Source organism: Rhodnius prolixus, unplaced genomic scaffold, assembly GCF_049639745.1.
Source record: "Rhodnius prolixus isolate KJV_2025 unplaced genomic scaffold, Rpr scaffold_5, whole genome shotgun sequence".
Taxonomy (NCBI): Eukaryota; Metazoa; Arthropoda; class Insecta; order Hemiptera; family Reduviidae; genus Rhodnius; species Rhodnius prolixus.
In genome coordinates, this window is record NW_027411624.1 from 30,568,693 (window position 1) to 30,593,520 (window position 24,828).

A 24,828-nucleotide genomic window follows, 5' to 3' on the forward strand; every position below is an offset into this window, starting at 1 on the left:
AAATTGTTTTTGTTTCTATTTCAGTGTTCTAAAGAGGGTTACTGTGAAAGACGTGTAGTACCTTTAAGTCCGACTGTACATTGGAGTGCATCATATCTAACGTTAGATCTTAAACCGAGCCACTTTCCTAAAGGAAGGCTGCACATATTGTGCACGGCCGTCATAAAAGGCTTCTATAAAGAGCAAGCAGAAATGGATTTAAAAGAGAATAAAATTTATCAAACGATAATGGTTGGATCGTTAAATACAAGACATCGTGGTATGTATGTTCAACTTTTAGTAATTTATTTTAAATAAATTAATTTGTTTCATTATTATAAAACAAATGTAAATGAGCTGTTCACTGCACAAATCGATTAACACCACTTTTTTAATTATCTTAAATTTAAGTGCCAAAGCACTTGATTTAGAGCTTTTTATATTTTGTAATAAATTTTCCAAATAATAAAGATTAACACCATTAAACGACAAAAATTTGGTGGTCATTAAATAATAAATAATTTATTTATGAAGCCATTTTGATTAACTCCGTTCTCTAATGTAAATCGTTGCTATAAACTGAATTTAAAAAAAAAACAATGTACATTATTTCATCGCATTTCTCCATTTTTTTTGTTTTGTGGAGTTAACCGAGTTGTGCATTGAACGGCTGATATATCGTATGTACGAGAGTCGTTTGAAAAGTCCGTGCAAAAATAAAAACTACTTAATTTTTTGGGGTAAACCTTTTTTATTTTTCAACATAGTCTCCTTTTAGGCTTATACACTTCGTCCAACGCTGCTCTAGTTTGTTGATCCCTTCCGAATAATAGGATTTGTCAAAGTCTGAAAAGTAGCCATTCGTTTCTGCAATCACCTCCTCGTTTGAATAAAATCTTTTTCCCGCCAGCCATTTCTTCATATTGGGGAACAAATAGTAGTCCGAGGGAGCCAAGTATGGAGAATAGGGGGGGATGTGAAACGAGTTGGAACCCTATTTCCATTAATTTTGATACCACAACTGCTGAGGTGTGAGCTGGTGCGTTGTCGTGATGGAAAAGGACTTTTTTGTGGGCCAATCTTGGGCGTTTTTCTTGCAGCTTGGTTTTCAAACGGTCCAATAACGATGAATAATATGCACCTGTAATAGTTTTACCCTTTTCCAGATAGTCGATGAGGATTATTCCTTGCGAATCCCAAAAGACAGTCGCCATAATCTTTCCGGCCGAAGGAACGGTCTTCGCCTTTTTTGGCACAGATTCCCCCTTGGTAACCCATTGTTTAGATTGTTCTTTGGTCTCAGGGGTGTAGTGATGTATCCATGTTTCATCCACAGTGAAACGACGCTTAAAGTCCTGCGGATTCTTCTGGAACAGCTGCAAACCGTCCTTGCAACACTTCACACGATTTCGTTTTTGGTCAAGCGTGAGCAATCGCGGCACCCACCTTGCGGATAGCTTTGTCATGTCCAAATGTTGATGCAAAATATTATGTACCCGTTCATTCGAGATGCCCACAGCACCTTCACTCTTCTGTCATCCTTCACCATATCATGGATTTTATCAATGATTTCTGGAGTAGTAACCTCAACAGGGCGTCCAGAACGTTCAGCGTCACTTGTGCCCATATGGCCACTCCGAAAATTTTGAAACCACTTATAAACTGTTCTAATCGAAGGTGCAGAGTCACCATAATGTTTATCAAGCTTCTCTTTAGTCTCCTGAGGCGTTTTGCCTTTCATAAAGTAGTGTTTAATCAACACACGAAATTCTTTTTCGTCCATTTTTTGAAAATCACTCGTCTTCCTCGATTCAAACGAATGCCAAACACAAAGAAATAGACCGATCTGGCTGAAACTTGGTGTGTGTTTTTCCAAGAGATGCTACTAACTAAACATAACCTCGATACGCGCCAGTGGTGCTATCTCTCTGACTTTGCACGGACTTTTCAAACGACCCTCGTATTCGTATCTCATATCGTAGAAATATAAAGCCAATACTATTTGTACCTTACTTTTTTATTTATTTATTTTTTATTTTATTTATTTTTTAAATAAGTAATTGGTAGTATAGGAGTTTATTTATAACTTACCACTTGGAGAGAAATTTATTAAACTCTTCTTTCTACTGATTTAATCCAGCATCCACTTGACTTAATTGACTTACGCTGCTTCAATCTACCTAGTCCAAGAAGAACTGTTATTTCATTGGCTGCATTTTTATTTTTATTTATTTATTTATTTATGTTCTTTATTTATTTTTATTTTGAATATGAAATATCAGAATTGGTGATCCTTCATGTAAATGTCTAAAAATAAAAAGAATTTTTAGATGGGTTTACAATTTAGATTCTCGCTTCCCACGAGCTGCTTACAAGTAACTAAGTGATTTCTGCAATGAAAGAACACTGTCCGTAGGCTGGCAGTGCACTAAAAAATACTCTGGCCGCTCAGATAAATTCATGTGCTTTGAATTTTTTTTAAAGTTAACAATCGAATGTACGTTGAATTTATTGAATATTCGAATATCCCTGAATATCGGCTTTTAAAATGAAAAATTAATGTCTCTTAGACCAATCTTGAATGAAACACTAAGGCATTTCTTACTCTGGTAGTTATTATTGTACTTCTTTAAAAATAAAAATAGCAATATCAAAATTTTCTTGGAATTTGCTTGGTGAAACCAAACAAACAACTTTAAAGACAGTTAGTTATCTGATGAGCGCCTAATATGGAAGATATCTGGTTTTAATTTTCTCAGATAGCGTGGTAACTATCACGGCAATCATGGCTGACTGACTGTAGGGGCAGCTTGGATGAGATTAGATAGCTAAAATATGTTTTTTTTTGATACCCAGGACATTGCAAAGTGTCTTCATAAATGTAGCCACCAAAGTTTGGACGTTTGTTAAGTCGTTGGAAATGTGTGTAAACAAATCGCTAGACAGCGGCAGGCGAAATAGTATTCGCCTAAGTTCACCACTGGATTATTCGAACAATGTCGAAGAGATATTCGGATGATCCTGACGAGAACACATTGTATATCACGTAGGCAGAATAAAACATGCCACGCATGAGATAGGCTGTTAGATTGGCTCCGACTTTAAGCTTAGACTCGCTTAGTTCCTCTCAAGTTTTGTAATTCTAATCAATTTGATTGATCTTGTGACAGAGCACGTGGGAACACTTTAACTATTTAGGTCGCGATGGTATAATCTATTCTCCATTATTTCATGATTCTAATAATGTTATTTTATTTTCATTTTAAGTTTGTATCTTACCATTTTGTTTTGTACCTTATTTATTGTAAGCTACATAGCCTTCAAGAGTGTGGATAATCTGATCTCCAGAATACTTCTAATTTATAGTTTTTAGAATTAGATGATCATTTTATTAACTATAAATAATCATTATTTGTTCCAAAAACTATTTGAAAGTACTAATTCCACGCACACAACTGATTAGACTAGTAAGCTGCGATAAGACCTGTTCCCTTTATCTATAACACTCTTCTTTATGTTGTAGTATCACTCTCATGAAGAGAATATTTGTGGATGTTGATGTTTATTTTGGATTTCATCTCGTTTAGACCAATCTTAAAATGTGTTTTTGAGGCTTTAAATTAGGTTTTACATAATTATACAATATATATTAAATATTTTAATGATGAACCGACTCTAAAGAAAATTCAAATGAGTATTTGCATTTTAAGGTTGAATTCATAATTTAAATCGGCAAGGCTAAGTTATATCCTTTAAATACATAATTTATTTTGTAATTTGGATTAAATGTGAAAGAATATAAAATTAGCCACTTCACATCAATACTTGAATATTTTAACTTCATTTATTTTTGCGTAAACCAGTTGCTTGCGAATGCACATCAGTATTCTTTCATTAAGATTTCACTCCCTGCAAAGATGTTTGAATGGTGTTTTTGTAGTAATAAGTAATTTGTAGAATGATAGTATGATTCAGTAATTAAAAATATTCCATTTACTGATCTATTTATTCTATTTATTGACTATAGATATGGTACAGAAATGACGGGTTTAGGAGTTATTGTAACCAACAAAGCTGACGTTCGTTTCACTCTTATCAACCTGCTCGTTTCCTAAACCAGAAAACCCGTGACAGTATTCATTGTACAAATAATTATAAATAATAGCCTTGGTAAATAATCACCGAAAGTTGCTCCTTACTAATGATGACCACAGCACGATGCTGGATCCCTGGCTATTCGAGAAGACCCTAATATCACTCACAGAAATCCTTTCTGTAGCTCTCTTTGCCAACCGTCTCAGTGTTTTCTGTGTCTATTGGGCATAAACCTATGTAAAATTCATTTTCTGTTCTACAGCAAACAATTTTTCTCTAAAGTTCATAAATTTTTAAAGAAATTAAAATAGTTTTTAAAATCCAATTGCTTAGTTTGGTGAGAGAGCTGTAGCTATTTGACAGAATAGCTTCCTGGATTGTTTTTTATTCTGCCACGTACCTTATTAAGTTTATGATGAATTTACATGGAGATATTCTCATAATACCTGTTCATTTTTAACTTTATTCTGAGGTTATAAAAAAAATAATAATAACTGCTTTAATTTCCAAGAATCGAGAAAAGCTGCTTACTCGATGAGCCAGTATTAGTAAACTACATATTACATTTCGACAGCAAGTAATCGAGAATCATTGTCCGAAATCAACTAGTCTCTGAGGGCTTTGCAAATAATTCTCCATTTCTCGATGCAACCATCATTCAATCCTACTGTCTTTAACTCACTCTTCAAATTTATTGTGATTTCATTATCTGTAAGGTGAATCACTGCAAGAACAGAAGCAAGTTTTACTTAAATTTCAACATTGAATCACTTTCGTTCATTGCTATCAACCATATTGTTTACACTTTCCTCATTTACTCTAGCCTAAAACCTATTTGCAGGTCATCCATAAATTCTTAGATTCTAATCACTTCTATCCTGTGCCTTCATGTTTCACTATTTGGAAACCATTTAAAATATGGTCTACACTATATCATTTAGAACATATTGAGAGGGAGTTCTATAAGGTTATGCTGGCTATTCGACAACCATTCTTATAATTTACAAGGTGAGAAATCTCTAAAAAAAAAAAAAAAAGTTTCCTAATACTCCAAAGCAAAAGTTAAACAAAGAAATAAGTTGGAAAATTTAAAGAACTCTTTGATATTTACTGAGATAAAATTTGCACAAAAATAAATTTTAACATAAATATTAAAGGTAAAATTCCTCCTAATTTATTCTCTGAATTGTTTTTCTTTATCGTAGACTTTGATGTGATTCATGCGTTTCACTTGATTTTTTGGCACTGGCGATCTCTGTATAAAGCTTACTTTTCAATTATTTCAAGTCTTTTTTATAAATACTACTAATATGTATTCAGTGAAGCTGTAGATAAGTGATTTATATTTAATCCTTGATTAAGAGAAATATTTCAAATTTAATTCCACCTAAATTAAAAAATATTAATCTCTCTCATCTTTTTTGTTTATTTATATTTTACAATTTATTTAAAAATAAAATTCCCCTTAATCTTTTAATTTGGGATTTAATATTTATTTTATTACTACCGCCTTAAAAAATATCATTTAAAAATTATTTTTCATCAGAATATTTTGCTAAAAACTCTCCTTCTAAACACCCACTTAATTGTCCACGATGTAATCACATACTATCATATGAAGTATTATTATTGAAAATTTAGTTAGCCTTAATATTAATGGGACAAATTCTCAGACACCCTCAAGTACTTCTCTAAAACCTAGACAAATTTTCAAATAATCAGATAAGAATTACGAATTTAGTTCGGCCAGTCAGTGAAGGTCTAAAGATAATAGTTTATTCATTGTTATTATGTAGCTCAAGCACATACGAAGGGCACTACTTCTATTTTGAGCCTTGGCAACACTGAGTGTTGTCAGGTGCTATCTGACGTTTCCACTTGAAAGTTTGTCATTTTTGTCAAAAACTGCACGAAAAAGCGGAACATTGAAAAACACCCAACTTTGACAATTTTTTTTCTATAAAAGATTACATAAATTCCCAAATTTTCTTTATAATATAGGGCAAATCCTCCTCAATTTTTTGCAACAACATAGATTAAATGGATTTCGAGAAATACATGTGATTTTCATGAAAGAGGTGTCTTTTTTTTTTTTTTTTTGGCGCATCAACAGCTGAGGTCATTAGCGCCCGTAGCTTTTTCCAGTGCACTGCCGGCCTCCGGACAGTGTTCTCTCGTTACAGACAACACTGTCCATCACCGGACAGTGAGCTGTAAGATGCTCCTAGGAAGAGAAAATCTAAGGGTCAGCTGCTGGATTCGAACCCGGGACCTCCGCGTGGGAGTCCAGTATGCTAACCTCATAGCTAATCCCTTCCCTAGGTGTCATTTGATTCGAAATTTTATGTAGATGTGCCTTTTGGGAGTTTCGATGCTGTACATCGAATGGGAGAGGAGTTAGCCCCATGTACGTGAGGCCCCCTCCAAAATTATTATTATTAATGACTCTGTAAATCTTAGCCCTATTACAAAAACAAAACACTATCTATAAAACAAAACACTATCGCAAAAACAAAACACTATCACATAAACAAAACACTATCTGAAAAACAAAACACTATCTCAGAAACAAAACACTATCTGAAAAACAAAACACTATCACAGAAACAAAACACTATCTGAAAAACAAAACAATATCACGAAAACAAAACACTATCTGAAAAACAAAACACTATCGCAAAAATAAAACACTATCACAGAAACAAAACACTATCTGAAAAACAAAACAATATCACGAAAACAAAACACTATCTGAAAAACAAAACACTATCGCAAAAATAAAACACTATCACAGAAACAAAACACTATCACAAAAACAAAACACTATCACAGAAACAAAACACTATCTGAAAAACAAAACACTATCTGATAAACAAAACACTATCGCAAAAACAAAACACTATCACAGAAACAAAACACTATCTGAAAAACAAAATATCACAGAAACAAAACACTATCTGAAAAACAAAACACTATCTCAGAAACAAAACACTATCTGAAAAACAAAACACTATCTCAGAAACAAAACACTATCTGATAAACAAAACACTATCGCAAAAACAAAACACTATCACAGAAACAAAACACTATCTGAAAAACAAAATATCACAGAAACAAAACACTATCTGAAAAACAAAACATTATCTCAGAAACAAAACACTATCTGAAAAACAAAACACTATCACAAAAACAAAACACTATCACAGAAACAAAACACTATCTGAAAAACAAAACACTATCTGAAAAACAAAACACTATCGCAAAAATAAAACACTATCACAGAAACAAAACACTATCACAAAAACAAAACACTAGTTAGAAAATGAATGAATTAGAATTACAAGTATCATTTATTTGCCATTAACTATGTAATTTGTGCATAAGTAAGAAGAATTCAAGACTGAAATTTCGTTTTAACTCCGTAATTCAAATTACAATAGTAAAAGACCAACTCCAACTTTCCCTTTTTCTTTATAATGTGGGAGTGAATGTGATGATAATTCAGAATTCAGAGAATAATTTGGAATAGATTTAAAATGAAATGCCTTTTTAATACTAACTATGATGATGAGATACATGTTTTATTATTCTAACAGAAAAATATTTATGGGCAATAAAAGGCCAGTACAAGGGTCTGTGACATCTAATACATTCTAAAAAATATGATACTAGAAGTATGAATGAAAAGTTGGGTACTAGCTGATTGGTGTACCTTTGGCGTTTAATCAACCCTTATACTTACTTAACTTTTTAAACTGTAAGTTTTTGTTAAGAAGATACTTTAGTTTATGAATAATAATTTACTTGTAAATAGTCTCTCAGAAAAACGGGTCTTTCTTTTAGGTAAGCATCGTAATTTATTTATTATCAAACTAATTAAGTAAACGTTAAACAGTGTAGCATATTAATTTTAATTTCAATGTTTTTGTGTAACAAATCAATAGATTGTAATGAAAATTTAATTTAAGAAGCAATAAAAACTGTAAAAATTTTAGTTCATTACTTCTACGTACATGAATTTTTTTTTTAAGTTAAATTGTTTGAATTCAACGTAACATTTATTATTTTTATTTATTTTTATTGATTGTATCTTCAAAAATAAATAAAAACTTAGATTAATTTAACTTTGTTCTAATGGACAGGTTTAGGCATCAAATAAACCTAAAAACCTACGAATTTACCTAATTTGTCAAAAATCCTATCTAAAATTGAGGTAAAACTCACTTTTAGTATCAGTAGAACATGATGGTAAAGGAGCTCGTCGTGGAATCAACAAGGGAAGGTTATGAAGTAGTGGGGGTAAACACCAGCCAATCAAACATCAAAAAACTTATCTTCTCCATTTTGCCCATATTCAACTTAGCCAATGAGATACAGGAATCGTACTGGGCTAAATAAAAGCCTTCTCTACTACTGCTGATTGGCTGACTGTTTCTTCCAATCTGAAAATACCTTTACACCAAGAACTTGCAGTGAGCTCCTTCTGCATTATGTTACACTGATACAAAATTTGCATTTTTCTCCGTTTTTAGATAGGAACTAATGACTAATCTTCATTTATTATTTAATTTTTTTAAGGGAAGGGATTAGCTATGAGGTTAGCATCCAGGACTCCCACGCGGAGCTCCCGGGTTCGAATCCAGCTGCTGACCCTTAGATTTTCTCTTTCTAGGAGCTTCTTACAGCTCACTGTCCGGTGTTGTCTGTAACGAGAGAACACTGTCCGGAGGCCGGCAGTGCACTGATTAAAGCTCCGGGTGCCAATAACCTTAGATGTTGACGCGCCTTAAATCCTTAAAAAATAAATAAATCTTTTCGAGGGTTAAATCGTCAAAAACTGCTCGAAAAAGCGTAACGTTGAAAAACAACCAACTTTGACAAATTATTTCTCTTTTCCTATAAAAGATAAAATTCCCCAATTTTCCTTTAATGTATAGGACAAATCTTAATGGGCACTCTTTTCTTGTTGCTGTTGATGTTGTTACTTTTTTTGTAAGCAACGTAGACGCTGGAACTGGTTTTCTTGAATGATGTGTTAGATCGATCATTAATGAACATTTAATGCAGTAAAATTACTTAAATGATATTAATTGTTATATTTCAATTAAAAACATGCTTTTTGGAATGTGTCTTAATGACTGAAATGCGACCTGAAGTTTAAATGAAATGTTTGGTACCTGCAGTTTTTGTTATTTACGAATAAATATCAGTACTGCCTTATCTTATTGAATTTTAAAACAGGCATAATTTTAATAATCAAAAAAAGCAAGACAAAATGAAGTGATATACTCACCACTGTGCATATATTTGTCTGCATGCGTGAACTTTCCTTTTTCACTATGTAGCACTCAGATTGAACAGTACTAAATCATGCGACAAGTTGAGATAAGAGAAGAATATTTCATGGAAAGAAAAATGTGTCCTTTGAAAGTGGATATAACGCTAGGTAAAGGGATAATGCTAATGTAAAAGAAAAAATACTGTAGCTTTGTTACTAGCTGGAATCCTTTTTGGATTGGGACTAGTATGGAAAGGGAAGCAAAGAAGTAGAATATCCCGGATGTAGCTATGATTTGTGCTGACTAAATTTCCATTGTGTAGATAATATGTAACATGTTTTTTTTTTTTTTGGCGCATCAACAGCTGAGGTTATTAGCGCCCGGAGCTTTTTCCAGTGCACTGCCGGCCTCCGGACAGTGTTCTCTCGTAACAGACAACACTGTCCATCACCGGACAGTGAGCTGTAAGAAGCTCCTAGGAAGAGAAAATCTAAGGGCCAGCTGCTGGATTCGAACCCGGGACCTCCGCGTGGGAGTCCAGTATGCTAACCTCATAGCTAATCCCTTCCCTATGTAACATGTTAATTTTAAAAAAAAAAATATATATATATATATATATGGTTAGAAAAAGTTGGAAAACATGCAGAATTTTTATTCTTAATGCTTTGTTGTGACAGAAATTGAGTTTTTTCTGGAGATTGATGTTTTAAAAAATGTTTTATTGAATGATTTTCTTAAGTAAGAAACTAAAAAACGGCAAAATACTAAGAAGACTCAACACTCAAAAATTTTGGTAGTGATAAATTAACCTAAAAACAACTTTAGTTGCATGTTGTTTATGAAAGAAAATGAGATGGGTTCGGCGAAGCTACCTAGCTGTTTGTTGTGAATTGTTGTTGAAATGATGATGATGATGATGGTCACCTGCCCAATTTCTCTATTACAACATCTTTACCTTCTGCAGATTAGTAGGCAGACCTCTGCAGAAGGATTTTTTGAGAAGAAGAAGAGGGAGAGTTCTGTAGAACTATATTCTGGATCAATTTTTCGTGACTGAAACAGGCAAAGAACTCAGAGCAATGATAAAATCAAAAGAGTTCACAGAAACTTACATAGGACTCGAAGAGTATTGTATCACATAGACGACAGCTTTCTTTGCCGAGATATTGTCGAATAAGAGCTTGTCTGAAGAAGATGGTTCTTGCCAGAAATCTGCAGATCCTGGGGTAATTCTGTTTTCTAACGTTAGAATATTGAATGAATGAAATTTATGGTTTTTAAGATAATATCTTGCAACAAGGGTTGAGTCAATTTACAAGATAATAACAGAAATTACAAAAAGACGAAATAATATATATAAAAACAAATAATTATAAAATAAACTTACTCTGTTTGATATAATGCAGAAAATAGATAAATAGTAGTAATAGTAATAAAAATAAATGGTAGTAATAATCTCTAAACACAATCATTTACCTCGAAACAAAACTAAATAGCGAGAAAAAGTGATATTATATAAATCAGATTGAACTGCAACTAACTTTCCATAAAGATTTTTTAACTTTAAAGATTTCTGAGCGTATAGAAATATATGTTATTCAATTTACAATAAGTGTCAATTGTCAGTAAATTTGATAGTGTATCATCGCCCATAGGGTATAAAATATATAGTTTAAAAGATACATTTGCCTAAAACAATTCAACATAGGGCATGATAAAAGGAAGTGTCCTAGATTATCACTTTCAAATTCACATAAGTTACTTTGTTACTCAGGATTAAATCTATATGAAACCTTATTAAGGAAGATTCTGCAGTACTTGATTCCAAATAACCTCAATTGGCTGGCTAACGTTAGAATATTATAACTATTGTAGTTTTTCATGAGTGTTGTTCATATCGCCTTTATAAACGCAGTTTCGAAGTGCAAAGGTTTTCTTTCTTTACAATAATAAGATGAAGAACTAAGGATAAGAGGCGGGATGACAAACCTGAGGACAAATTTTGTTGGAAGTTCAAAAAAAAACTAATGAAGTAAAATGAATCGCAAGCAATTTCTAGTTCAGTCTATAGAATTTCTCTAGTTGAAAAGGTGCAATTTTTCATATCAAAAAGGTTATTTAACTGAGTGCCGTGCATGTACGATGTGTAAGTACATGGTATGTATGTATAAGGTAGGTCATAGTATGTGAGTAAGTCAATTCGCAAGGGGGGATAGGAGGAAAGTTGCGTAGAAATGGGTCACAGAATGGTTTTGAATAGATGTGTCAACGTGACTTGCAGATAGAATCTCCCACCCAACCCCTTACCTCATGGGAGTAGCGTGGAAGTAAGGGACTAAGCGGACCGCCAACATGCTACTACTATACTGTAGTAGGCTATGGTTGTTTGGTGGGAAAATCAAATCAACTGTACGTCTCACCTATTCAAGAGTATGTCATTTGGTCTTCCAACAGAATTCTCTGGTACACTGGAAAGCACTGTGTGGTTATAGATTGGTGCTGAACTCTCACACACTGGCACCGCACTAGTGGTGCCTAATACACCATCATCATTTCAACAACAATTCACAACAAACAACATTGAAACCTCTCCACCATGTTCGACTGTCACATAATGCTAACATTCACTGAGGCTAGTGCCGCATGTTAGTTATTGTTCTTGATATTTGGAATGTGTCTATAGCTTGTGTAATGCTCATTTATTTGTAAACACACTAGTGAGTATAATTTTTTTCTTTTAACAATCAATGATAATCATTCAAAATTCACGCTCATTTTATCCATCCCTTGAACGAACGTATTGATTTCTCAGTTTGGTGTAGAGAATTGGACTTCATCGACAATGTTCTCATCGTTCTAGAAATGTTAACAGAGCGATTTGTACCATCAAATCTTATACTCAACTGGCGGAGTAAGTCGGATAAAACAGAAGGTTATGAAATGTTTTTACAACTTAATTGGAAGACCAATTTAGCATCAAATATGTTGTAAAACGGAATGAATATTTTTCGAACATTGTCCATCATTTCTTATGATGATTAGACGAAATGGAAGAAAGATTAATGCCTATTTCAGTCATAATGTTTTACCAAGCTTTAGGGCTTATGTTTGTAGACCAATTATAATACTTCTTACATGTTTAATATAAAAGGTTGGTGTGTCTTCTGCCCTGTCTGTTAATATACTCGTAAAAACTTAAATTCTAAAGATGGCCTAATTCCTAGGTACAAAGTTTTGTCAAAAATAATATTTTATTATCAATAATAAAAATGTATTAAATCAAAAGGCAATACTCTTTCTTTATTAAGATCATTTTCTTTAGCTTGAGGTTAAGTCTAATCCTTATTTTTAATTGGCAGAAAAGCTACACTCTTTCGTATCTTATTTGATCGTGTTTAATACTGGAATTAATACCTTTATTTACAAAAAACAAAACATTTAATTAGCATTATATGGCGTTGTCAATCGGTTCATAATTCATTTCTGTTCAAACCGAATTCATAACATTTTTCTATTCTTTTCAATCGAAATATGAGTATTGAAATTATGAATATTGCGATCCGGGTGTTACATGCAAAAGTTGTATTCTCTATCAAAATGTCCCCTGATGAGGGCAAAAAACATTTGTTCGGGGACCTTAAGTCCCTTGCATGTTAACTAAAATGTACAATTGAGATAGCATTAACTCTGACTCGTTTTACTCTTCAATTAAATACGACTTTACTTTCTTGTACTAACACTGTTATGTACTTAGTTTTGGATGTTCAGCGAGCAATCAATTCCAACTATAGTTATATTTATAGAGATATAAGTGGTTAGGGGTATCAGAGGAATATCTAAAATATAATTGTGTTATTGACAAACTACGAGTAATTAGCCAATCCAGTAAGAGTGTCCAGCCATAAAGTAATTAAAATACGGTTTAGAAAAGGTGGATATCATGCAATAAATACCGACTCCGTCTGTTCATTGTGTAACCTGTATAAATCAGAAAGTATGGAACATATCTTGATCCAGTGCCCTATTTATGATCCTATCAGGAAACATTATTTACCGCAAGTAATACACAATAAAAATGAAATGAATTTACACAAAAAATTTGTTAATAATTGAGTCTCTTGACCATCTAAATAAATTGTATTATTTCACTATTGAAGCCCTCAAAATAAGATCGTTTATTCTAAATGAATAGTAGCTCTAAAAACTATTCATTTAGGAGAAACTATATGTAGAAAACACTATTTGGTTATTTCTTGTTATTATTAAATTTGTATTGTTTTAATATTATTTTCTATTTATTATTATTATTTGATACTGGAATCAGTTGCAAATTTATTTCAGTTTATGTATTTCATTTACTTTTTAGTATTTACATTATTAATTTCAAGATTACCCAAATGTCATTAGCACAGAACCTCTGTAATGTGTTAATACACGAAATACAGAATTTTTCTATTCTATTCTAACAGGGATACATAGGCTTTATAGTTCGATTCTATCTGCGCAGTTTTTAAAATATAATGGTTCCAAATTATTAGTAACAAAATCTTTTATTAGTCTTGAAGCATAAATAGAACCTAGAAAGTGATCATCGTTAAATTCTAGAAGATTACAGAACTTTTAGGAGCAATACAATTGAAATAGCAAATCCGATTTTATCAAAAATACAATCCCCATTGTAAAAAAAATTTTAACGAAAATTCCTTTAAATATTACCACATGTTATTTTTCCCACGACGAAATTTTTTACTTAATTATAAATTTCCATAATCCATAAATACTTGGGTATTTATTTTATTTTGGTTGTTATTGCAGTACAGCATTTTGAATAAAAGTTAAATTTTTTAAATAAAAAATGAAGATTTTTTATTCAGTGCTCTACGTTTGGAATAATAATAATAGTCTTTATAACAAAAATAAACGATATTAACACTTATGCGTTTAAAACTTATGGAAAGACCATACTCTATGGTCATCGACAGTCTGAGGAGTTGCATCCTTAAACTATAAAACAAAAAACTAACAAACAAATAAAAATTAAAAGACTTCTTAAAATGAAAATAACAATAATAATACTAATAAATAGCAAATTAATAATTCTATTGTAGTTTTGCAAGTAATAATGTTACTGTATATATTGTTTGTTTTGGTTATCCCTCATTCTTATTCTTTAAATTTTCTTTTGATATATATAAATTAAAAGTTAAATTCTTCTACTAAGAAATACCTGTATCTCCATGCTTATTTACTGAAATCAGCAAAACTGAACCAATCCTTCCCATCCAAATATTCTTTAAACTCTTGTATTGACAAAATACTTTTATTGAAGTATGTGACCCTAAATTCTGCTAGAACGGGACATACAGCAATAAAATGATATACATCCTCGTCTTCTGATCTATACGATTGTAATAAATATCATGTTTTGCTAAGAATAAAAATGAAAGTAACATTTCATTTGACATTGAATAATCTACTCAAGAAGATTAATAAGCTTAATTTAATGGCGGTCTGTACTCAAAATTTCAGAATAACTAAACTTGTTCCAAGTATCCGAGAATAGATATTGTTCTTGATAGACTTTATGTATGGCAGAGTTGTAATTTCAATTACTTTAGGTACATTTAATATCATAGCTAGTGGTAATTGTCCATTTTCCACCAGACTATAATTTTTCAATTTATAAATTAGACGCTTGAGCACTAATACGCATGGAAAACCCAATCATGGCCAGTATTGATAACCTAAAGTTTTTGATTAGTAAAAACACCGAGCTACATTGGTAAGGTTTACAATTCATATTACATGATTTACTCGCTACAGGTCTTGCACATCCGAAGTTTGCCGAAGAAAAGCTCTCGTAGTTTTATACTATCCAAATAGGGTAATCTGTTACGTGTAGAGAACTGCGCATAAGCAGGACCTTGAGATAGCCAATAGGAAAATTGATTTTTAGCAAGGCCTGTTTCAATTAAGGTGTCAGTTCCATATGCTCTATTCTGTCTATTCTGTGTACATATAAGGTACACACTTGTAGGCATGCTCTAGATCCAAGTTTTCAAAAAATTGTTGACGTAACCATATTTATTTTGAAACATATTTACGGAAAAAAAGTTGCTAGGTAAGTAGAAATTTTATTATAAATCATCGAGGCTTTTCCCCTCGTTTGTTTATTGTTTTTGGTAGGGGTTAGTTTGAGATATGTAATCTCTACTTTTTCATTTTCAAAACTAAGGTTTACAACATACTCCAGGGCAGAAGAAGCGGAGCCACGATGTGATTATATGAAAAAGGAAATCAATTCCAATGTCATAATTTTATATAAGTCTTACGAAGACTGATAGAAATTGTCAATATACAAATTGCCTGGGGCATTCAGGACAAATGCGCATTGAGACGGCAGTTTGCCTGTCGCAATTTCTCTCTTCATGTTAAACTCAATGGATCTCAGCCATTTGCAGTGAAAGAAAATGCGACTGTAGTGCATCCTACAAGGCGTCCAAATAGTCGCAATAATAGTGAGTGTAAAACTCAGGTCTGAGGCAGTTATTAAAAGCCATTATAATCCATTTGCGTAAGTTTATTAAGGCATTACTCCAACTAGACCAGAAAGCTATTCGGATAATCATCGGCCTCTTGAAGTGCTACGGCCGACTTAGTTTCGTTTTTATGATTTAAGGCACGTCAGCATATGAGGTTATTGGTGCCCGGAGCTTTTTTCAGTGCACAGCCCGACTGCAGACATTGTTCTCTCTTTACAGACAACACTGTCCATCGCCAGGACATTGAGCTATAAGAAGAAGCTTTTAGGAAGAGAAAATCTAAGGATCAGCAGCTGGATTCGAACCCGGGTCCTCCGCGTGGGAATCCAATACGTTAACCTCATAGCTAATCCCTTCCCTCCGACTTAGTAAGAAGAAATTAGTAAGTAGTTTTTGCCCTGAGGAGAGTGCGTATATGGTTACAGAGTTTGGCACTAAAAACTCGCCTTTAATCTTTGGCCAGGTGTTCATCCCTGAACTCAACAATCTAATCTAACATTAAGGACTGGAGAGGTGCTCCATCTTGAACTGAAATAGTCTACCCCTGCAGATTCTAGTCCAAACTTACGTCCAATTTTTAGATTAAAGAATTATGTTTAGACTGCAAATGGATTGAAGTTCCTATACTGATACAAGCGAGCTAGCCAATAAAACTGTCATACGGGAAAAATTACCTATATAATATATATATTTTTATTACATTTATTGGTGAAAAAAAATTATATTTTTTCTTATTATTTCGTAGGCAGTTACGCTTCCAAACCCTCTCCGCGAGCATCAATACAACATTTACTGATGACTCCCTAAAATAGAACACTTGTTCACTTACATAAACTAGGTTGCTGGCCTTTTTGTTCCTAATTCAGTCGCTTGCCATCTCATGTTAGGCTAACTAGGAATGTAAATTAATAAACTTAAACAAATTTGACAATTAGGAATCAAAAAAAGTGGTCATGAAATCTACAGTATATAATTACTGTTGTACCTAACACGCCACGAACGTACAATCTCTTTGCTCGTTAAATTTGTATCAGTTTGCAATAAACTGTATTAAATATATAATTGGGTGAGTACATCGGTTCTGTATCCACCATTGCACCCTTGAGTTTTAATTGCATTGCAGGATTTGAAGAATTTATGTTCTTGAATGAATGATCTTTGAAGCATAATTACATAATTTGTTTCAATATTTACTTTTCAGGGAAGGTTAGCTCAGTTTAATCTACCAGATTAAAATAGAAAACAAAGAAATAATATATAACTTGTGTGTTAACTACACTAAAGGTAACCGTTATGAGATAAACAGCCTTGAACTTTGTCCGCTATGTAATCATGAAAAAGAGCATTTGGCTAATATTTTTATCAATTGTCCGGGCTACCTTGTAATGAGGCAAAAGTACCTTTCTAAATACCTTCCCGTTACTGCTGAAAATATATTAACTGTTAAAGACAAAACTCATATTATGGTTGTTCATAAATTTGTTATTGACTGTTTAGATTTTAGGAAATCTTTGTTGCAAGTATAGGTTAGTTTTGTTTTATTTTTTTAATTTTAGTTCTGTTTTATTATGTTTTCTTGATTGAAGTACTTTTTATTTTCGTATTTTACAATTACGTTTTGATTTTTGTTTTTATCAATTACTTAATTTATAAATATTAGTATTAATACTTTTGAGTTGTAACAAAATGTAAGTCACTGTACCATCTATATTGTACAAATTCGTATTTTTTATAGATCTAAAAATATAATAATAATAATAATATATATAATACCTCAAAATCAAGGCAGTTATAGATGGTCTACGAGGGTCGTTTGAAAAGTCCGTGCAAAAATAAAAACTACTTAATTTTTTGGGGTAAACCTTTTTTATTTTTCAACATAGTCTCCTTTTAGGCTTATACACTTCGTCCAACGCTGCTCTAGTTTGTTGATCCCTTCCGAATAATAGGATTTGTCCAAGTCTGAAAAATAACCATTCGTTTCTGCAATCACCTCCTCGTTTGAAAAAATCTTTTTCCCGCCAGCCATTTCTTCATATTGGGGAACAAATAGTAGTCCGAGGGAGCCAAGTCTGGAGAATAGGGGGGATGTGAAACGAGTTGGAACCCTATTTCCATTAATTTTGCGACCACAACTGCTGAAGTGTGAGCTGGTGCGTTGTCGTGATGGAAAAGGACTTTTTTGTGGGCCAATCGTGGGCGTTTTTCTTGCAGCTCGGTTTTCAAACGGTCCAATAACGATGAATAATATGCACCTTAATAGTTTTACCCTTTTCCAGATAGTCGATGAGGATTATTCCTTGTGAATCCCAAAAGACAGTCGCCATAATCTTTCCGGCCGAAGGAACGGTCTTCGCCTTTTTTGGCGCAGATTCCCCCTTGGTAACCCATTGTTTAGATTGTTCTTTGGTCTCAGGAGTGTAGTGATGTATCCATGTTTCATCCACAGTGACGAAACGACGCTTAAAGTCCTTGGAACAGCTGCAAACCGTCCTTACACGATTTCGTTTTTGGTCAAGCGAGAGCAATCGCGGCACCCATCTTGCGGATAGCTTTGTCATGTCCAAATGTTGATGCAAAATATTATGTACCCGTTCATTCGAGATGCCCACAGCACTAGCAATCTCATGCACCTTCACTCCTCTGTCATCCATCACCATATCATGGATTTTATCAATGATTTCTGGAGTAGTAACCTCAACAGGGCGTCCAGAACGTTCAGCGTCACTTGTGCCCATATGGCCACTCCGAAAATTTTGAAACCACTTATAAACTGTTCTAATCGAAGGTGCAGAGTCACCATAATGTTTATCAAGCTTCTCTTTAGTCTCCTGAGGCGTATTGCCTTTCATAAAGTAGTGTTTAATCAACACACGAAATTCTTTTTCGTCCATTTATTTGAAAATCACTTGACTTCCTCGATTCTAACGAATGCCAAACACAAAGAAATAGACCGATCTGGCTGAAACTTGGTGTGTGTTCTTCCAAGAGATGCTACTAACTAAACATAACCTCGATACGCGCCAGTAGTGCTATCTCTCTGACTTTGCATGGACTTTTCAAACGACCCTCGTATAAGCAAAATATACATTGTTTTTAAGTGCCCTAATGCAAGAAATATTCTAAATTTAACATTTTTGACTTACGAGTACATATACACACATATTAATTAGTCAAGTATGTGACAGAAAAATTATTAATCTTTTTAATACAAGAATGCAAAGTTTTAATGTAAAATAAGAAGATTTTCCAAATGAAAACGTCAAATACAAAAAAAATAATACAGAAAAGCGAGTGGACAAAGTAATAAATATATTTTATATGTATATATATGAATCACGTCACTCTTCAATATATACGAATGATTTATTTTTAGTTAGTAGAGATTTATGGTTATTTTTCCTTCATATGACAACATCCTAGCCTAGCGCATTTCTCACAACTGCCAAACTAAAAATAAATAAATAAATCGAACTATTTTTCCATTCTTTCAAAAACATTTTAATAGATTTTTCATTTTGTTTTTGTTTTCTAGTAAATGTTGCGAGGATCTTCTTGGATTTAGCCCTCATCCATATCATTTCAATCGTCACGAGCGTTTTTCCGGCCCAAGATTTTGCTTGTTTCCTTGTAATTTTTCTCAATATCACAATAGCTCATTGTCGAGCAACATCTTCAAAGAAATAATATATTATTAACCAATACAATTATTTTTAAACATCACTTACCTTTGGAAGAAGAAAGTACGCTGCTAACCAGTAAAAGTTTTCGAATGTGGCTTACATATTATGTATATAATAATTTGAACCTAAATTTTGAAAATGTCTAACGGGTCATCTAATGGATTAGTGAGTCTTTCATGAAGCTGCATGTTTCTCCCCCAAATGAGCTGTTGATTTACGATTGGAGCCCTTGATCATTTGGGCCGACAATTTCTGGACTCTTGAAATGTTTATAAATATCTCTCTCTCAGACACAATCTCTTCTGGCTGTACGGTCCACGAAGGACCTTGGCCTCCTCTATCACCCTTTACCATTCTTTTCTTTCACCTAAGCAATCCTCCTCCATGTCCTTACTCCCAGACTTCTTCTTCTACATCATCCAGCCACCTAATCCTTGGTCTTCCTCTTTTTTCTCGCTTCCCCGGGAGTGCCCAAATCCTTATTTTCCTGGGAAATCTGAAATCTTCCATCCTCACTAAATGCCCCCTAGCCATCTGAATCTTGTTTTATAAATATATTAAATAATCTTTTAAATAAAGAAGTAGGCAAAACTTATTTATTTATAATTCTAATTGGTGCGTCAATTTGGTATGCTGCTAAATCTTTTATACTCATTTAGTGTTTACTTAAATAATGTGAGGAAGGGATTAGCTAAGCGGTTAGTGCACTGGGCTCCCTGGGTTGAAATCTAGCTAGCTATCTTTTGTTTTTCTTTTACTGAGAGCATATTAACTTCACAGACATTTGGGTAGATAACAAATGTCGAAGAGTGCGTTCCACTTGGCGACCACAACGACCACGACCACGACCGCGATTTTGGCCGTTCCACTTGCTTGTGGGCGTTGCGATCGAAAACCCAAGTGGAACGGACTGTGGGCGTTTTAACCGTTCATGTAAACATTACATATGGCGGCCTCGAAAATAAGTTAGAAGCTTGAAGAGGTTATTTTTTAATTTTAAACCCGTTTATAAGCAGTTATAATAAACTTTATTAATTATTGGTAAAGTTGACTTATATTAAAAGAATATATATAATTCAATTTTTTATATTACATTTTAGTGGAGTATTTATAAAATTTACGTTTAAATACAATTAAAATGTCTTTTGTGGCAACAGTTGGATATTTATTAATAATGCTTTAGAAAGTTCTTTATCTAGTTCCGATTAGAGTGGAACGTAATTTTACAAAATCGCAATGATAAAAAGCGAAAACTTAGGCCACGTATTATTAGCTATCAGAGTAATTGATCTTTATTCAAATGAAGAATTTAAAAGTTATTTCAGGTAAATGATTTTGTTATTCAGTGATTTAGTATGTAAAGGGATAAGTAATTATTTATTTATTTATTTTTTGTAGACTTTCGAGAAACACATTCTATTATTTACATGAAATAATACTTTCATTTACATGAGATAATTTTTTCGGTCGCCATATTTTGTTTTAAAAATTGCGCCAACTCTGAACGCCCACTTCGACCCAGCTTTTAAGGTGGGGCGTTGTGGTCGTTGTGTGGGCGAAAATAATGACGTCATTAGTGACGTTTTCGCCACGACCACAACGACCGCGGTCGACAAGTGGAACGCCTGAAAGTATGTTTTGGTCGTTGTGGTCGCCAAGTGGAACGCACCCCTAGTTGCTGGGAGTGCATTGAGAAGGCTATAGTCGGCAATAGAGTTTGAGATCTTAAATTCAAATAAAAAGAAATACAAAATAAAACGAATAAAATGAAGGATCATTTCAGTATCAGTCTTGATAAAATTAATTTGTAAACAATTTAAGATTAAGGGGAAAAAAAACAAAAAGATAAATAATTATTGGTATTTCTTCTTTATAATTACCTACCTAATAATAAGGTCCTCAATATTAATTTTTAATATTATTATCTGAATTATCTTTTCATCAACCTAAAATATCAGCACCTTTCCTATTTTTAGGTTATTTTTTAAAATATTTATCTTAACACTAAATTTAGTGAACTAAATGATTAAAAAGGAGCAAATAAAGATTACATTACTCCTAAAAAAATTTTAAACTAATATTAAGAACAAAAGTAATAATAGAATTAGATTATGAACATTCTGCGCTGCAATTGTTTCAAGATATAAACCAGTTTTATCAATTTATAATTGGATTTTAGTTGGTAATCTGCGATAAATTGTTTTGCTGGGACCGTTTATAATCTCATTAAAGTCTGTAGGGGGGCTAAAATTAGGGCAACTGATTCGATCAAGTTGCAAGATTGAAACGTATTTAGTAATAGTACCGGAAAGTAGAGAAGTTACCGAAATTTATTAGCTATAAATCTTTTAGTCAAGCCTTCTTAATTATAGAAATATATCTCAACAAGAAGGTAACTAAATTTATAGATCAGTAGTGAAAATATAGCCAAAAAAATTGCTTGTGAAAAATAAGCGTCTAAAAAAAATTGAAATTTATTAAATTGCTTTTGAGTTTAAAGTATTTTTCTCCTTTTTTTTTACAACTCCTTGTTAGTAGCATTTGTTTACATGTAATACAGAAGTCAAATTTTGGTGAAACAGGATTTCGAAGTACCTTTTAAGTACAATTTTAGATTGTTAAGTAAATGTTCATTTCAATAATGCATTAAGGATAATGCTAACCAGATCAAACCATCTGCAAACCAGATCAAGGTGGACGTAACAAATTTATATCTAAAGAAACGGAAGTTTTTCTTTGATTCTTTCCCTCTCCACTCATCCCCAGGAAATATGAAAATAGTTTTTAAAGAACAAATCATTCGAACAAGAAAATTAAAAAAAAACAAAAATAATCATTAACCATAATTATTGGTTATAAAGACTGACTTGGAACGCAGCACATACGACTCAAACGAACTGAAGTTAACAGGCTCTATCGACTACTTAAAAGACTACTAGACCAACTTTCAAAACTTTCACTGAATAAAAAACGACTGATTTACAATTCTATACTAAAACCCGCCTGAACGAACGGTATTGAGCTGTGGGGTTCAACGAAACGCTCCAATCTTCAACGAATTCAATCTTTTCAGTTTAAAATTCTCCACACTATCGTTAACGGCTTGGAAATTCCGTTTGTAGGTCCAGGTTGCAAGAACTCGCTATAAAAGTTTTCATCCAGAACTTGCAATTCTCATTCCAATCCTTTTGTCCGCCATTTATCAACTCCATCACCATCCAAATTATCCTCCCAGAAGATTAAAATCAGCCTGTGGCCTCACGATTTTTTCTTTTCTGAAGAGAGTAGCTAATCCCGGGAGACGACTTAGGGAGTGATAGATAGATAAACTTTATTGTATTTAAGCATATAGCTTGTTACAAGTGAGTTGATTGCTGACAAGAGTACAAAACATAATCACACTTAAAATAAAAAATACTTCTTGTAAATAATTTTTTACCATCAAATAAAGAAAATAGTTCATAGAAAGTATAAAGTATTTTTTTTTTTTTTTTTTTTTTCTATTTTAATCGTTTAAAATAGAAGAAGAGCGGACTTTTAGAATGGCAGAGAAGTATTTGTGTAAATTAAAAATATTAGCTTTAGAATAATTGTTTTTGAAGTTAACTATAATTTGATGAGGTGAGTCACTACTGTTAATATTTATTACATCTCTCATATTATTGTACAAAGTGCAATTTAATAGAATGTGTGTAAGATCTTTCTTTTCATTCAGATTACATAACATACATGTTTTTGTAGGGTCTATTTTGTAAATTATATTATTAATATTTCATAAAATAATTATTACATAACCTAAATTCTGCAAAAAATTTAATAAATTTCAGAGGTACATTTAGTTCGAGATATGTTTGACACGTAAGAAAATCTTTAAGAGTATGGATTGAGTATTTGTGCCTTCACTGCTGGGAAAAGCTTGATTTGTACAAACGGTTCAAATCAGCTGTTACTAAGGAAAATTTAATTAAATTTAAAATATTTTTAAAGTTGTCACTAGTACGTAGAAGATCCGTCAGATTGCCTAAATGATCGATACATGTTTTTGGAAATAATACTTTTAATTTGAGAAAACCAATTGCATTTCAAACAGTTTTTCTTATTATTACTGTTTTGGTCATAGTTAATTAACTGATTGAAACAGATTTTTGGCAACCTATGGTTCCTCCATAGTTTCTATTTTTGAGATCCAATTAAAAGCTTGTTTTAAAACAGAAAAACTCACATGAAATTCTCCAGTTTCAAGCTTAAGCAAGTGATTAGCGGTATTTCTTGGAAGACATAATAGTCTCTTAAAAAACCGTAATTGAACCGAGTCAGTTTCATTTAAATACTTCAATGCCCAGACTGGAGACGCATACAAAAGGCTGTTACCAATTATTGACTTAAACAGGTACACTGGGCCAAAAAAGTCTGTGAACACTAACCTAAATTTTATTACTTTTATTATTATCTTATTAGAAACTTCTTTTATTTTCAAATGAAATATACTATTCGATAGAGAGAAACCAGAGTTTTTCATTTTATATTCAATCTTTTATTTTTGTTCAGCAGGAATATCACAATTAAATGTTTAACAAAACAACACTCCAAACGAATGCAAAAAAAGTCTGTGAACAGCTGTATAAATATGTAAAAACATTAAGATAACAAACAGAAAAACGATTGAATAAAGTTTCAAAGTTCTCTATTGTATTGTAGAAACCACTACAGTCAGTTTTGTGAATAAATAATCTAATTAGTACTTATTTAACCACTAATATGGAAGTTCCCAGACCAATTCGAGAACTTATTGTGACGTTGCGAAATGAAAGAAAAAGTATTCGAGAAATAGGGAAGATAGTTCAAAAAAACCCTTCAACGGTGCATAATATAATTAAAAAGTACGGAAATGTGATTAGTAGGCCACGCAGTGGACGGCCACCAAAACTTAATTCCTTTCATAAACGGCAAATTCTGAAGTCTGTTCGAGAAGAACCCAGGACAAGCGCTCAAAAAATCAGTCAAGAATTATCAAGTGGTTATGTGTAAGCGTAACACCACATACAATTAGAAATAAATTACATGAATACGATTATTGCGGTCGAGTCCCGAGGAAAAAACCTTTAATCAATAAAATAAATAGTAACCGCCGATTGGATTTCGCGAAAGAATATGTTTCTAAGCCTTCTAGTTTCTGGGAAACCGTAATCTTTTCAGATGAGTCGAAATTCAATGTATGTGGGTCTGATTGACGACAAAAAGTGTGGCAAA

The 24,828-nt window shown here is 32.7% G+C and overlaps 1 protein-coding gene across 6 annotated transcripts in view; it reads left to right on the forward strand.

Moving 5' to 3' along the window:
• The window catches only part of LOC141458565 (uncharacterized), a 714,168-nt gene that overhangs the window by 687,976 nt on the left and 1,364 nt on the right, over window positions 1–24,828 (forward strand). Inside the window, exons 5-6 of one of the 6 annotated variants that reach the window (XM_074136739.1) lie at window positions 25–259; window positions 19,431–20,639. In XM_074136739.1, coding sequence (XP_073992840.1) covers window positions 25–259; window positions 19,431–19,582 — 387 coding nt within the window. In that variant the 3' untranslated portion in view covers window positions 19,583–20,639. Of the gene's footprint in view, window positions 1–24; window positions 264–2,119; window positions 3,468–3,502; window positions 5,083–19,430; window positions 20,643–24,828 lie in introns of those variants that run through there. The other 5 variants (XM_074136743.1, XM_074136744.1, XM_074136742.1 and 2 more) reach the window with 5 other exon arrangements.